This window comes from Nanorana parkeri, unplaced genomic scaffold (assembly GCF_000935625.1).
Source record: "Nanorana parkeri isolate BGI_ZX_2015 unplaced genomic scaffold, ASM93562v1 scaffold154, whole genome shotgun sequence".
NCBI lineage: Eukaryota > Metazoa > Chordata > Amphibia > Anura > Dicroglossidae > Nanorana > Nanorana parkeri.
In genome coordinates, this window is record NW_017306422.1 from 1,490,553 (window position 1) to 1,506,351 (window position 15,799).

The 15,799-nt window shown below is 40.1% G+C and overlaps 1 protein-coding gene across 1 annotated transcript in view; it reads right to left on the bottom strand.

The window, feature by feature from the left end:
* The window catches only part of ORC3 (origin recognition complex subunit 3), a 60,508-nt gene that overhangs the window by 5,894 nt on the left and 38,815 nt on the right, over nucleotides 1-15,799 (bottom strand). The window contains exons 14-17 of the mRNA XM_018554358.1: nucleotides 14,380-14,459; nucleotides 5,824-5,957; nucleotides 2,156-2,241; nucleotides 308-405 (exon numbers count right to left, since the gene is read on the bottom strand). Of these exons, the coding sequence (XP_018409860.1) occupies nucleotides 308-405; nucleotides 2,156-2,241; nucleotides 5,824-5,957; nucleotides 14,380-14,459 (398 nt within the window). The remainder of the gene's footprint in view (nucleotides 1-307; nucleotides 406-2,155; nucleotides 2,242-5,823; nucleotides 5,958-14,379; nucleotides 14,460-15,799) is intronic.

The following is a 15,799-nucleotide window of genomic DNA, read 5'->3' on the forward strand; positions in this document are numbered from 1 at the left end:
AAAACGCGGCAAAAACACATAGCACCGCGTCTGCAGATCCGCACCTGATCAGGACATGAAAATCATGTGAACAGGCCCTAAAAGGTGCTTCTATGTAAAATATTTACTGGAAAAGTGTTCTTGTAATATCTCCTTATTGTTTAAATGCACAACCTAAAGCAATCGAAAGCCCTAACTTCATCTTAGCCTTGTAGTATAAACAGTGTGTAACAGATGGCAAAGAATAATTTCTTAGACATGCAACCAATTAGGAAATGAATAATTATACATTATAGCATAAGAAGGAAAAGCAAGTCCTGGCACACACCTTACTAGACTATTCAGAAACTCTGTGACTTCGAGTCGCAGGGATTCAAACTTGTTTGGCTTCTTTGTTCTTCTCGTCTCTTTCATTTCTAACAATGTCTGGAAAAGAAGGAACATGATAAACATCTGATAGAGCATGTCTAAGTAAACCTCTGACATCAGGATCCAATCAAACAGTCTTCTGACCTACTGGCGAACTTGCGTTTAAATCTACAGGACTATAAATGATCTTGCAGCTGAAAGTAAAGGGATAAAACATCACGCTTTCAATGTACATATGCGAATGAGAAAGCATTCATCTCTATTCCTTCCATTTTATGTGTCCTATGTAGATATCTCCTAGAAAACAATTTCTAGGGGTGATCTAAAACTCTTTCTATACTGTATTCCCATTCTTAATAAGTCTGTCAAAGGACAGGAGACAGTTTTCCAGTTGCTTACTTAAGGAAATATAAGACTGTCTGGCATGCTCAGGAGTGTTTGATGCAATGTCTGCAGAGCTTTCCATTGAAATTGATAGCTTTAATCAGAAATACCCAAGCACATTGTTATCCACCCACAGCTCACCAGCTTTTACATTTAGCCTCTTTTATCAAACCGTACTAAGCAACAACAGTAAAGCCCACTGCCACCAGATTCTCAGATTCTATTAACCAGAGAACGAGAATGATTGGTAGATGTGCACAAGGCCAACTGCGACTCAAATTAATCTGTTGAAAAGCACATTTATAATATTCTTTATTTAGCCCGGGTTGTCAGTTTATCGTAGCATAAAAAAACAGGTCTTGTATGAGCACAGATTTGTGTTGCTTTTCCATAAAACGTTAAACATATACTGTCTGTAAAAATGTCGCTGTCATTTTATACTGTCATTTTCCTCAGGAACCACCTGCTTGAACAGGTTCAAGAGTTATTTATAGATTACAGATAGAGAGGCAGACAAAAATGAATGAAGGTGAAATATTAGCTTTAAAATAACAGGTGTTACATGGGTACTGCCAATGTAGTGCCTGAGGTGTTGCCGTTCTGGTGGGGGTGCTGACAGGGAATGGTCACTGGTGCACTTGTCGTCGGAGGGGTTGTGGGGGCCGATGTCAGCGGCTCTGGCATCCCGCCCAGCTCACTGACGTTACTGGTTGCCAGGTGCTCGGCGGGACACAAGCTCTTAGCAACCTGGGACACTGTAGCTGCCCCCCTATCACCCCTCAATGAGATACTGTCTGAGGCAATGGCCTCATTATAGGGAGGGCCTTGTGTGCTGGTATACAACATCATTTTTTTAGCATTTGGAAAAATACAACCTTTAACCCCTTCATGACTGAGCTAGTTTTCAGGTTCTGTTCATAAAATCTTTCAGTGAAATGTATCTAAAGCTGTCAAAACAAATAGCAGAGAGGTGAGGTGAGTCACTGCTGCCTCTCTGCTATTTTGAGCTGTCAAATACGGGATCGCAAATGGCGGTCCTCTATTTGCATGTAACGGCTTCATTCTTTCATTAATGAAAGGAAGAAGCTTTTACAAAAAGCTTAATTATTTCATTAATTAATGCCTCAATACTGAGACATTAATGAATGACTGTTAAATGCTGAGAATCAGCAAATACCGGCATTACAAAGCCTGATATAACTCGTCACGTACAGTGTACGTGGCCAGTCATATAGGCACAAAGTGACAAGACGTAAACTGTACGTCTCCCGTCACAAAGGGGTTAAACTTATGTTTGTGAACTTTCCCACTGCAAACACTGGCAGACTGTCACCTGTAGCATGAGCCTACAATACGGCAGAAGGTGCAATAATCAATCAAATACTTTATGCACAGACTATAGAACTACAGTTTGAATGCTGACCTTCTGAAGTTGATACAGGTCTGTCTTCTTATGCAGGCCCTTTTGTGCTGCACCCTCTTCATAGTCCACATTTTCCAAATTTTCTCCTGCAATTAATCGAGATATTTTAACCATGTCTACTATTATTACTTTCTAGTAATAGCACAACTATTCGGGGCTTTGGTACTTCATTTATATAAAAAGAAACATTTGGACTTATGCAGAAACGAACGCAGCAATGTGAAAAGATTAGTAAACCGTAACAAAGAAACAAAATTATTTTACAGACGTAACTTCAGTAAACTTAAGTGACTCTTTGCACTGGGTTACAAAGACTTAAGTCCCCTCTAATTATGCATACATTTCGATAAGCATTGCCTGCTCCCTGGGATCCCTGGTGCCTTCCTTGTCCTCTGTCCTGGTTTGCAGAAGTGTTCTCTTTGCACTTTAGCTACATTCAGGGCCTTTCTTTCATCAATGCGTGATCTGTTTCTTCAGTGAATGCACAAGGGTGCAATGTAGAACAGAAAGCATCATTCATGTCCCTGACACTGGAGACTTAGGGGATCATATACTAATGGAAAATAGTCTGTCCACTTTGCAATGGAATTTTTCCTTAGCTTAGTGAATAAAGGTGAAGCTCTGCTGACTTCCCTCACCTAATCATGTGGAAGAAAAATGTGTTATATATTTCCTTGCACAAGATTGGCTATTTTTCGCAAAGTGAGTTTTCACTATATTCACTAAGCTAAAGGAAAATTCCCTTGCAAAGTAAAAACTACCTTACACAGTGAACAGCCTATTTGCCTTTAGTAAATCAACCCCACTAAATCGAACAGGAATGCAGAGAAGATGCTATCCTTTCTGTTTTCAGATCTCCTCTGCAGTTACAGTGCAGAATGTAAACAGATCAATGTTTGCACTGGAACGGACCTGTGACAACAGCTCCCAAACACAGGAAAAGAGAAGGCAGAAGTACGAAGTTATACTTGTAACGGTTGCTTGGTGTCCCCTAAGAGTAGACAATGGGGGAAATGTATAAAAAATCAGGATCAGACAGAATGTTGAGCAGTTCCCAAATGACAACCAGCTTCTTTAAGTTTGTTCAGTTAAGCTTTGAAAATGAGAGAAGCTGATTGGTTGCCAAGGGCAACTCCAGATTTTCTCTGCTCCAGTTTTGATGAATTTCCCTCAAAGTGTTTTAAAGGTACAGTTATCCATTAAACATAAAACAATGTAAGTATACAATGAAATCACTGCAGCATAATAAGTTAGAGGCTTCATATACAGGACATCATTTTACAATAGGAAGACACTCTCAATCCCCCAAATGGACAAAACAAAAAGCTTTGCCTAAACATATACTATCAAGCGTTATTTCATGTTGGTGCTCTGACTTTTAAAAGCAGTGTGATTCCTGTGTTTAAGGAAGAGTTATGATAGGCTTTGGTGACTCTTCCATGAACTCTACAGATACAGCTGTGTCAACAGTGTTAATTCAGACGTCAATGTTAGAAAGAAAATAAGAACCTACAAGGTATCAGCCTTAACTGATCACAGTAGAGTATCTTTCTGAAATAAAACACAACCATTGTCTTCAGCTTCATGTTGAACCCCCATCACTAATACGCTTTTTAGAAAGTACATCATCCATAGTCCAAGTGGAATAGTGTGTTGTAAAGTAGCCACTGCTCCAAGCTCACTCCGGTGATAGACAACAATCTCACGGTTACTTTACTAATTTGTATTGAGATTGTAGTCTATCATGGGAGCGAGCTTGGAGTGGTGGGTACTTTACAACACACACAGGGACCATGGAGAACAACAGTAGCCCCCCTCCAGAAGGAAGGACCGTGTCAGCACCAATTCAGAGATGATTTGAGGATCTACAGCTGAGTGATACACAAATAAGATACATTCTTGTCAATAGTTAGGGTACTTGAATGCATGTAAGATTTAACTCCTGAATTCAGTGTCACTTTAAAGGGGTTCTAAACCCTCCTTTTTTTTGCCTATATCTACTGCTAGCAAGCAGTAGATATAGGCAAAAGGTTAAAAAAAAAACCGCTTTAACTAGGTTTAAACTTACCTCGTTATCACTGCGCGCTCCCGCGCCGAGAATCAGGAACTGCTCGTACGGCCGCAAGGATCTTGGGGCGGGCGCATGCGCAGTTCCGATTCTCGGTCGGGAGACGAGCAGAGACGCAAGGTAAGTCTATGGACGGGTGCACCCGCATGCAGACAACGCTGGATCGGAGAGACAGAGCAGTCAGGGCTGGATCGGAGAGCCGCTGCACCGCTGGAGGGACAGATGAAAACATGAGGAAAGAAGATCAGAATAAGAGACATCATTTAAGGTAAGTGCTAACATTAACATGGGGGGAGGGAAAACATTTTTTGACTTTAATGTCACTTTAAATATCTAACTTGTTTTAAGTCTAGATACAAAGGGTTTGAGAAACACATGGTCTTTTTATTTACACCATGCAGTAAATGTATATTAGGTACAACACTAGCAAATGTCTAAGATGTGAAAGAATGTAATACAGAACAGAGACCAGAGAACAAGAGAAGTAATTCTCTCTGGATGCTGCCAGAACTTCAGAGCACCATCTGATTATGAAAACATCACAGGTAAGATAATATGACAACTGAGGATGAGAGGAGATTTCTGTCTATTCTTGCTTGCCAACTGTGCAAATCAGGTTACTTCTGTGATACCCTGACCGTCTCATTCTCATTACACTGACAGACTATAAAGTGTATGGTGTGTCCTTGATCTCTAAAGCTATTTTGTATTCTGTTTAACAAAATACAAAGTACTGTATGTTTCAATAATTCCAGTGGCAAACTGACTGGCTTCACTTGTTTCAACTGTTCATGTGTTTTCCATTACCATGCATGTTTAGTTTCCTAAATACGCTTAGTGATTTACTGCCAAGCTAGATATATTCCTCCAGTACCTGCTGTCACATGCTAGCCAGATTTCTGTAAGATACAAGGAAAACACTATATAATGTGGCTTTACATCATTTGTTTGCTCAGCATTAGGAAATTAGGTTTCCTGTTGCTGAGCTAAGGTTCAGACTAAAGATGGCTATGGTGATCAAAGCATTCTATGTACCCTGGCAAAGAAAACTACCTGGACTGTTTATACCTGTTCATATTTTGCAAAGAGTTAAACACACTGAGAACTTTCAGTGCTGGGTTTGGTTCTACCAGTGACATCTGAATGCAATTTAGATGTTCTCTTTTTTTCTCTAATGCTCGGGTTCCTTCTAAAAGCCCCCTGGACATGTTGATATGTTACCTAGCATTCATTCAAAATCGGTGCATGAGTGTGTACATCTATAGGACATCAATATTAAGTCTAGTCTATTTATAGGTTGCTGTAGAAAACGTAATAAAATCAATTACTGGTGTGTGTATATTTGTATGCATACATAAAAGACATGACCTGTTTTCATAGTGTTCCACCTTACACCATACTTAACTTACGGATACAGTACACCTCTTTTACCTATCAAAGCACTTCACAATCATGGTCTCTTTGTAGTCTAGTATATAGAATGCATACAGCTATAAGAAAGAACTAGTGCTAGTTGTGGGTAGACACTGGCGAAAAATTCACTGCTTGTGTTTGTCTCCAACTCCTGCCAGTAAAGTGGGCTGCACTGCCACACATTTACCTTCAAGACACTGGAATTGGACCAGGAACTCCTCCAGCTTTTTAAGAGTGCTGCCAAGCTGCTTTTCAGAATACGGTTTTAAAACTTCCACACACTTTTGAAGTGTGGCCACAAGCTCATCTTTTGCCAACATCCTGCAAAACATTAAAAAAAAGAGAAATTAATCAATAATTTAAGACCGTCTTATGTCATCTGTTCCAAAATGAGAAATTAAAACCGAACGGCAGGCAGTTATTAAAAAGCCATTTCAAATTTGTTTTGAGTTCTCACTTTCTTTTTGCTTTCTGTAATTCTCTGTACAGCAACATTGAGACTGTGAAATGTAGGGTAAGTGCTGATGGTCACTTATGAACTACAGCGCAGGTAGTAAGACTGTAAACATGCTTGTAACAAGTGAGAACACAGAAATGACCTCAACAGTATGACAGTTTCTCCTTGTCAAAGCAGTATGTTAGGGGTAATTCCTTGACCAAACTGTAGTTCTTACTCAGGTCGGGGACCAGTGCTGTGCTTTGTCACAGGAGCACAGATCACAAGACTAGCTAAATACAATGACATATTGTTTCCCGGGTGAGACAGTTCACATGTATCCAATTTAATACAGCATTTTACTGTTTACTTTGAGTTCAATTTAAAGTGTTTGTCATGGCAAACCTTTTTTTCTAGTTTTGAATAGAGTTGGGAAGGATTACCACTCCCGTTAGAAAGATTTACCCTCACTTCCCATCCTGCTGACAATGTTTTCCCCAGAAAGGAAATCTGCAACAGAAATACATAGAGAAATACAAATTTGATGGAGGTTCTAGCCTTCCCCTATTTTGCTAAAGAAAGCATTTTTAATTTTGTCTGTGTTGCTGCTAACAAGAGGTTCTGACCCATATACCAATCTAAAACTAGAAGAAAAAAAGTTTAGTCTGCACATATGACTTAGGACTAAAAAGGAGTTTGTAAACATTTTAGTCAATTATAAATGTCATACAAGTGTTACTATAGAAGAATTGTACAGACAAGTGGACTATATGCAGCTGCCTTCAGTAGGTGGACCCTGGCAAACAAAAAAACATCCCTTATAACCCTGCCCACATCCCTGCTACCTCACTTTTGTGAGCAAGCAGTATAGGGCCAGGAATACAGAGGGGTGGGACTTGTGCCCATCAAGAGACTCCAAGAAAAAGATATTACGGTAAGTACAGTAATCTTTTTTTACTTTATTGCCCATTGAGGGGCACAGGAGTATTGGCAGTATTCATAGATGAGTGGGATGTCCAAAAGCAATACCACTGAGGAGTGGGCAATAGCCACAGAAAAATAGTTGAGAAACTGAAGAAGTAAATCTGAAGAGATAAAGGCAAAATAGATATGAATGAGGGAAGAAACCATCCAGTGAAGAGATGGATAAGGGAGGGAGAGCTACCAAATAAATGCCAAAAAGAATGCAGAATAGCAAAAACAATTTGCAGAGTGTAGATGATCGGGTTTCCATCTACCAGAGAAAATAATTTATAAGGAGCTAAAAATTTTAAGAAATTTAGAAATTTTAAAAAGGTTTTAGCAACTCAAAATTACCACCAGAAACAGGGGTAGCAAGGAGATACAAGGAATCTTAAAACAGAATGGAACCCTGGATCTAACCAATAAAAGCCATGAAGGCATGCGATATGCAAAAAGGGGCAGGCAGCGCTCAAATGTATGAGGGTATCCCAATTCCTCAAAATAGAGGACAAAACACTTACCGATTAAGGGTCAGATAAAGTACCGACATGGCGAGAGATACCCATGTGGTTGCTAACTGAAGCCGTAAAAAAGGAAAAATGAGTACAACCAGATAGAAGTGGTGAGTGAAGGGGCATATCTACTTCACACATATTAGCATGGAAAGAAATGGGAATCAGAACCCTATTAGGGAAAAAAAAGAGTCCGAAGAACACCAGGGAGTAACAATCTCCAGGGTTAGGATATAGTACCAACTATACTCAGAGAGCAGAGAAGGCAAAAACATGGCATACGATAGTAGCCAAGAAGAAACATTGATAATGAGGAATAACACCCAGAAGTTGAATTAAATGCTACATCAGACTTCTGAACAAAACAGGAAACTAATGAAAACAGCTTATGAGTGAACCGAATCTAGAATCTCCTGACGGGTAAAAAAAAAAACCTGTACAAAAAGACGGGATGAAAGGAGACAACAGAAATGAAAAAGAGGGAATCGCCTTAATGAGGGCAGCTAAAGCGCACATGGTGAAGTACAGCCAGACAGCAAAAGTAGCACCAGTAAATGAAAAACAGGAAAAAACAGTAAACAGGGCATTTTTAATAAAGAAGAGGTCCAGAAGAAGAGAAAACACAAGTGGCAAGGGTGTATTTCGAAGGTTTGTGCCGTGAAATCTGTGAGCAACATGAGACAGACTTTGATCTCCTGTAAAGGGTAACAGAAGAGCCGAGGCCTGACCAAGGTCAGCCACATCAACATATCTTCCGGAGTAGGCACCCAGAACGATCACCAACAGGAGGATTGGACATATCACCATCTAGAAAATGGCCAAAAAGAGGCCTACCATGTAAAATATGAAGTAATAAAGCTTTTCTTAAAGGAGTATTTTACATTGCAAACCCATAAAAGTGGCCTATGCATTTTAATAGACATAAGCTTTATGTGCAACATTAATTTAGATGCCTCTATGACGCCAGTAGAGCTGGAGCGACGGGCATCATGCAGCTCCGTGATATTGGGCAAAACAAGAGGACATGAGAATATCTGAATCAATCCGTTCTTACTTTTGCACAGCTAGGTTACCCGCCATTAGTGGCGTAGAAATATTGCAGTTGACAAAAACTGGGAGCTAAACTGAGTCTGAGAAAGTATCATTCACTAAGGTGGGGAGGTGTCTATTTTCATAAAGGACTGGGTGGTCTATAGATGTAAGAGACCGATTGTCAAGGAATTCCTTGTCTAAGGGAAATAAGTCCAGCATACAGTCAGAGGGAGGCCATGAAGGCCTAGGATGTCTCCAGTCCTCACACAGTGAAAAGCACTCTGCGGCTAACTGGCATAGTACACAAGGGTAAGGACAGTGCCACATGCAGTGAATAATGTTCAAGGTTGCATACTTACACAAAGAGAAATTTACAGCACTTAAGGTAAGGAAAGTGCCATAGGCAGAGTAGAATGATCAGTGTCAAATACCAAGTTGTTGCCTTACAGGGGCATACTAACCAAAGTATGGCAGTAGGCATTATCCCAAAGAAGTCTTTAGAGACTGGAAAACACCTAAGGCTTCGACCCAGATCTGTGCCTGTAGAACACTCGGCGGCTAACAAGCCATTACATCAGGTGTCCAGTGCCCTAGGGTCACGTTACAGGCAGGTCCTCCATTCTTTGGTTCGCTGTGTCCAGTACTGCTTCCAAGGCATTGTTGAAAATTAGCCATTCCGGATAGCTGTTGTGGAGAGATTATATTCAACTGCATCCACATATGAATAAAGTAAAATCAACCACGGAAAAAAAAAAAAGTGATTTATGAAAATATTACCCCAGCAGTGCTGAGGAAACAGTGTCCTACCTTCAAGGTAGGCTGTGGTTATACGTATCTGTTCAGGTAATAAATAAAACTGGTGCTTCCACCACATGTGAAAAGACAGAGGTCACAATGCTACATGTAGCAGGACCAACTATAACCATTTCTACCTATATTTGTTGTGTGTTCTTCATTTTGTCAATTATATTTAATACATTTTTACTTCTTCTCCCTTCTACAATTGTTTACAATGTTGTGTTCTTCTGGCCCCTCCCGTTCTTCCAATTTTTATGGTCACCATTAGTACTATGTTTACACAACTAAAATCAATCTAACCTATCAGCAATGCTTAGTATGCCACAGCGAAAATCCCTCAAAACATCAGAAGTGAAATATTTTGTGTTCCGCCACTCAAATTGAAAGTATTGAATTTCCAGTAACACAACAGATAATGTCATAATGTGTGAAATGTTTGTGTTACAAGTTTTGCATTACACGCTTCTGACGATACTTGGAACAAGCTTGTAGAATTTACACCAAACGCAGCAAGATCTGAGCAAGTCTTTTTATATACTTTTTCCGAAATGACCTTTGCAAATCTATAGAAAGACATCCATCTCTAACACAAGGATGGTCAAATTAATTTAGAATAGTGGAAACATAGTCAAGACTTTTTTCCCCCTAGTTTTGGGCAGAGCAGGAAGGGTTAGAATCTAGAATAAGGTTTTGAATTTTGTGTTCCCATGAAAAACCTGGTGACGATTCTCACTTGCACAGAACGTGGCATAGTTACTGAAATTGGAACAGAGAGGTGTGACGGACCTAGGGCTGCAGAGATGTATTACCCCGGAGAACTTTGTTTGCTGTGTGTGCTTTCCTGTTCAATATTTTATCTAGAGAGAGAGCACTATTTGACTTGATTTGAACCATCCAGACTTCCATCTGTTTGGATACCATCTCTGCTAAACGTAATTTTGTGAAGGCAGCAGGCTGTCTGGAGTGGCCATTGTTTAGGTCGATGTGATCAAGCTCTCATCTAATTAAGGAATTCCAATGCGGCACCCTGCTGTCTGGGGGAGGGGATTGGTCAAGGTAACATACTGAACTCTTATCCGATTCTTTGAAGTATAAACTCTGTGTGCTTTCTTCAATAAACCAGTTCACGTTTCCACTCCAAAGTCAGTGTTGTCTGATTCTTGGGGTAAGCCCATGCTATATTCACTTGCTTCTGGTTCCAGCACCCGGGGAACAGGCTTAAGACGGAGATATCCAGTCGGGGTATCAGGGAGTCTGTCACAAGAGGTATTTTTCAATGATTTATATCCAAAAGCAAACCTTTCTGCTCTTCAAAGGATTTTGAAAGGTATAGTGTAGGCTTGAAATATTATGGAGACAGAGATTACCACATCCTGCTCCGAGGTCCCAGCGCTGGCATGACAGGGGCTGATGTTCAGGCTGGTAAAAGCTACTTGTTTGTTAACATAAATGATCTACTTTTCCTGTTTCCTTGATTGATAATGCTTTACTCAGACTTAAAGCTGTTTTCCTATGTAATGTCTTGGACACTATAGATTGTTGACATAAAACCTTTACAATAGAAACAAAGGTTATGCCAGGGCAGATCTGGAAACTACGTCAGATAACGGTAAGCCTGGCAATATATGACAGAAAAGGAAATTGTGCAATGTTAAGTGCAGTAACTTCCCTAAACAACAAAGGTAAATATTTCTTGTTTCCTATAGTAAATAGTCCGCTTCATCAATTTTCAAACCTGCGAACTGTAAAAATGAAGCTCTGGTTATGGGAAAGAAAGAAAATGTTACCTTTACCTCGCTTTATATATCGGTTTCAAACTGATCGGAATTTTATAAACCACAAAATAATTTGTTGATTTATATAATTACATGTATTCAATGCTAGCAAACATGTTGCATATGGACATCAATATGTACAGACTCCACCATTAAATCAAGTCAGCCTTACAAAACCAAACTATCCTAATTATTTGTATTCTTTTGCATTATTTCAGGTATGTAGTTGCTGTCATATTGGTAGAAACATACAATTAGTGATGATTGATACTATGTAGGAGTTTACCTGTGAATTGACAAATGGGGCTAATTAATACACTGAGGTATCTAACACAGGCATCCAGCATTATTCCAGCAGGAAAGAACTAGATGAGATACTGGTGATCAAAGTTGTAAGGAAATGCATTTGAGAAGTGTTATTCCAGGAACATTTCTTGTTTCCCATATCAACCATATCAATCAGAATACATGTTTAATTTTTATTTTCCTCAATAAAAATGTCAGCTGGAAGCTATTTGGTTGCTATGGGCAACAAGAAATGCTCCTCTTAGATAACTTTTGATGTATGCAAAAGTATGGCACCACTGGTTAAATGTCATTTTTTTGTCTTCAGTGAACAGCTGATACACCTTCTGGAGGAATGCACTTTGATATGACAATTTAGAATTGTTTTTTTTTTCAATGGAAGGCCATAGTTCTACGTAGATCATTATGGAAAAGTGCTTCTTGACATCCCTGTAAAAACGACTGGTTGCCTATTAACCCCTAATTTCATTATCAGTTCTATTTATGACTAACCCAATTACGTCTGACACAGAGTGTCTTGCTTTTTATAATCCTTCCTTCACTACCTAGAAATAGCAGAACCGACTTTTTTTTAGACTTTAGTGTAGAAATACATTGGCGTTTTGTTTTTCAGAAATTACATAAAATGAGGTATCAAATCAACACCTGCTTAACAATCATCATATAATTTGCTTTTATCATTAGGCTGTTTTAATGCTGCTGAAAACAAAATACTGCAATCTTTTACTTTAGGATGATTTACAGTTCAGCATTTCTATAAGCGGACTAGAGATGATTTTTCATTTGCACATCATGTGTGTGGATGAACTTTGCTTGGTTATAGCTCGCTCATGATTCATGGATAACCCCAATGAAAAGAAATGTGCTACTAAAAGACCATGGTAAAGGTTCCAAATCTTTCATGGATGAAGGTTCTGAATCCTATTTTATGCAAGAACCTTCACAAATAATCAAGAATTTATTCTTTTTTTTTTTTTAATAAACGTTTGCAACATTTCCAGGACTAGTATACATGGGTTTCACACTCAATCAGGTCAGATGCAGCATGCGTTGAGGGAAGTTGTTGCATTTAAATTGCTTTCACCTTGACTGAATGGCCATTACTTGCAATTCATTGACAGACATGTGATTCAGAAACTATTGAGCTATACTGCTCCCTACAAAAAGATTTTGGCACCGGCAAACAAAAAAACAGTAACCAGCCTGGTATAACCCCTCCCACTCTCAGCATGCCTCAGTTTAGGAGAAAAACAATACTAAGAGCATGAACATAAACACAGAGGGGGGGATCTGTGTCTCTCAATAAACTCCAAGAAATGGATATTATGATATGGTAAATCCAATTTTCTTTCTCGTTCATCAAGGAACACAGGATTCAGAGACAACTGGGATGTCTAAATGCAGTCCAACTGTGGGGAGGGCAATAACAACAAAACACGAACAGGCTCACACAACAACAGAACTTGGGGCTTCCTGCAGCTCAAAGAGACGCCGAATGGACCTTACATCTGAAACTGGTGTCAGATGAGACCTGAAAATTCACCTGGTAAAACTTAAACATAAAATGTGAACAGAAGACCAGATGGCCGCCTCTCCAATCTGATGCCAGACGCCAAAACATTAGAGCAAAAAACCCAGCAGCGATTTACTACCAATTTACCATCTTGGGAAATGCTAATTCAGAGATACCCCTGTCCTTCAAGACTTGGGCTTCAACAACCATGCCATTAAAGCGAGCGACTGTGAAGCAACCAATCCTTGAGACAAAAGGAACTGACAATCTGGAAGAACCCATGGAGCATCTGCCAGGAGTCTGATCAGGTCGGCATACAACATCCACCTGGGAAAATCTGCTGGAATGGGTTTCAGGGGAGGAAAGGCATAGACCAGGCTGTACTGATCCCATGGAACTATCAGACTATGCACTGCTTACACCAGAAAATCTCTTTACCTGAGACAAACATGTCTAGTTGGGTGTTAAACCTGGATGCTAAAAGTACACATCTGTTGTCATCCATCTGTTATATAGGTTCTGGAACACTTCTGAGTATAGGAACCACTCCCCCAGATTCAGGCTGAGGTCATCCACCAGCCGATGTGCACACCAACTAAGTAAACGGGGAAGTAGCTCCAGAATATTGATTTAGATCTCTCTGGCGTCCAAGTCCCCTGCACCGGCAATCTGTCTGGGACTTTTCCCCAGCCTATCAGGATCTTCCAAGAGATCTAAAATAAGGATTTTTTTCAACTTCTGAAGTGGACTCTAGAGCCACAAGGCCAGACAACCCAGTACTTGGTGTCAGGCGTTTTAGTTTTTTTCTGCCTAAAGTCTATGTTTTTCTGCTAGGGCAGATGGGTATTCCTTCCCCCCAGTGACATCCTTGATGAGGGTTTCCATTGCAGCCCCGCAAAAAAATGTTGCCCCACAAAAAGCATGCATAGCAACCACTTTTTACATGCCTGCATTCAAAGCCCAACATTTGAGCCAAAGATTTTTCCAGATGTTCCTCTATTGTTTGATAAACTAGCATCACAGCCAGGGTTAGTTGCAATGCAGGTCCAACCAGAGAAAACAAGGCTTTGGAAATAAAATAGCTAGTAAAATATGGCTTTGCGTTTCTCAACATAGAAAAGACGTTTATCCATCTAGACCCCCAGGAAAAAAAAAAAAACCTAAAGTATGCAGGGATTGGGAGGGGTTTTACGGGGCTGCTCACTGTTTGTTTGCTAGTGTCCAAATCCTCCTGCAGTCTAGCCCAACTGTATCTGAATCTCGTGTCCCTCAATGACTAAGAAAAAAAAGTGGATCAGGAAGTAAAAGTTATATGCTATTCTGTAGGATACATCTGTAGTCTCCAAAATAACAAAAATGCAATGTACAGGTTCAATAAAGTAAGGTGGGTTAAAATGTATATACATACCTAAGAAGCTGCAATGCTGAAATGTAATCTTCAGTTTCCCATACTCTCTTTTCTAGACAAGTACAGTAAAGTTCTCTGATCTAGAAACATGATAAGACAATAAGGAATTAGACTATTCTTGTAAAAGGGATTACAAAACAACTATGTATTTTAAGGGAGTGTGGCTAACACAAAGAAACTTAAAGGAGAACTATGAGGTGAGTGCTTTTCACTCATCCTCATAGTTCTAGCCGACCTGTGACAATGAAACTGTCACAGGTCGGCTCAGTAGTTCAGGAAGTGAGCGAACACATACCGGCGTTCGCTCACTTCTCGATCTTCAGGGTCCTCCACTCTTCTAGGGGACACAGGACCCTTGCAAATGACTTCAGGATGGAGAGCAGGGAGCAGACCAGAGAACGTCTGTTCCCTGATCTGCTCTGTGTGATCAGTGAGACAGGTTCCTGTCTCAGCTGTCACAAGCCAGGCTGCACAGGAGATGGAAAAGCACAATGCTGTGCTCGATCTTCTGTAATGGAGGGCTGGCTCTAAAAAGAGAACCTGTCACCTCCAAACGCTATCAGATAGGGGCTTGTTATCCCCTCTGTGATCGCAATAAAGTTAGTTAGGTGAACTATGGGGTAACCTTTTTTCCCCATAGTTCCCTTTCGGGTCACGGTAGGACTAACTAACGTCCTCCCGTGACCCAAAACTCAGTATATAGTGGGCTATTGCCCGCTATAAGCTGAGAGCGCTGCAGCTGGGGCAGATCTCAACAATACTGTTGAGATCCACCCCGCTGGCTGATTAACAGCGGGCTCTGCCCATCTAGAGGCAGAGCCAGCTATGCCCACCACCTCCCGTCCATCCAGTCAGCGTTGGAGGATAGGAGGGGGGAAATCCGTGCAGGGAGCGGTGACTGACAGTCAGGAAGTAAGTGAGCAGCGGTATGTTTTCGCTCACTTCCCAATGAATAGAGCCGACGTGTGAATTTCCTAATGTCACACGTTGGCTCCAACTATAGAGATGAGTGTAATTCACTCACCCCATAGTTCTCCTTCAAGTGAAAAATAAATAAATTAAAAAAGTGATTAAAAAAAGTAAAAATTATAAAATAGTCCTTAGACAAGTAGTTTTTTTTAAAGATTTCCACACCTCTGCAATATCATTAAAATACTTTCACAATTGCATAATATTTCCTAAATGTTCTCTTTAAGATAGCACATTTTTACTTTTTGAGTTTAGGTCCACTTTAATCTTACTTAAATTGCCTTTCCATTTAAATCTGCAGTCATCTATCATTTCCTATATCTGGTAAATTCAAACAAAGGCAACCATGGCAACACTAGAAAGATTCTGTACATGGTGTTCACAGAGGTTGTCATTTTAACACGCTGTGCCAATCTGGCTACCTGGGGGGTTTTGGACTTTGGCATCCTTG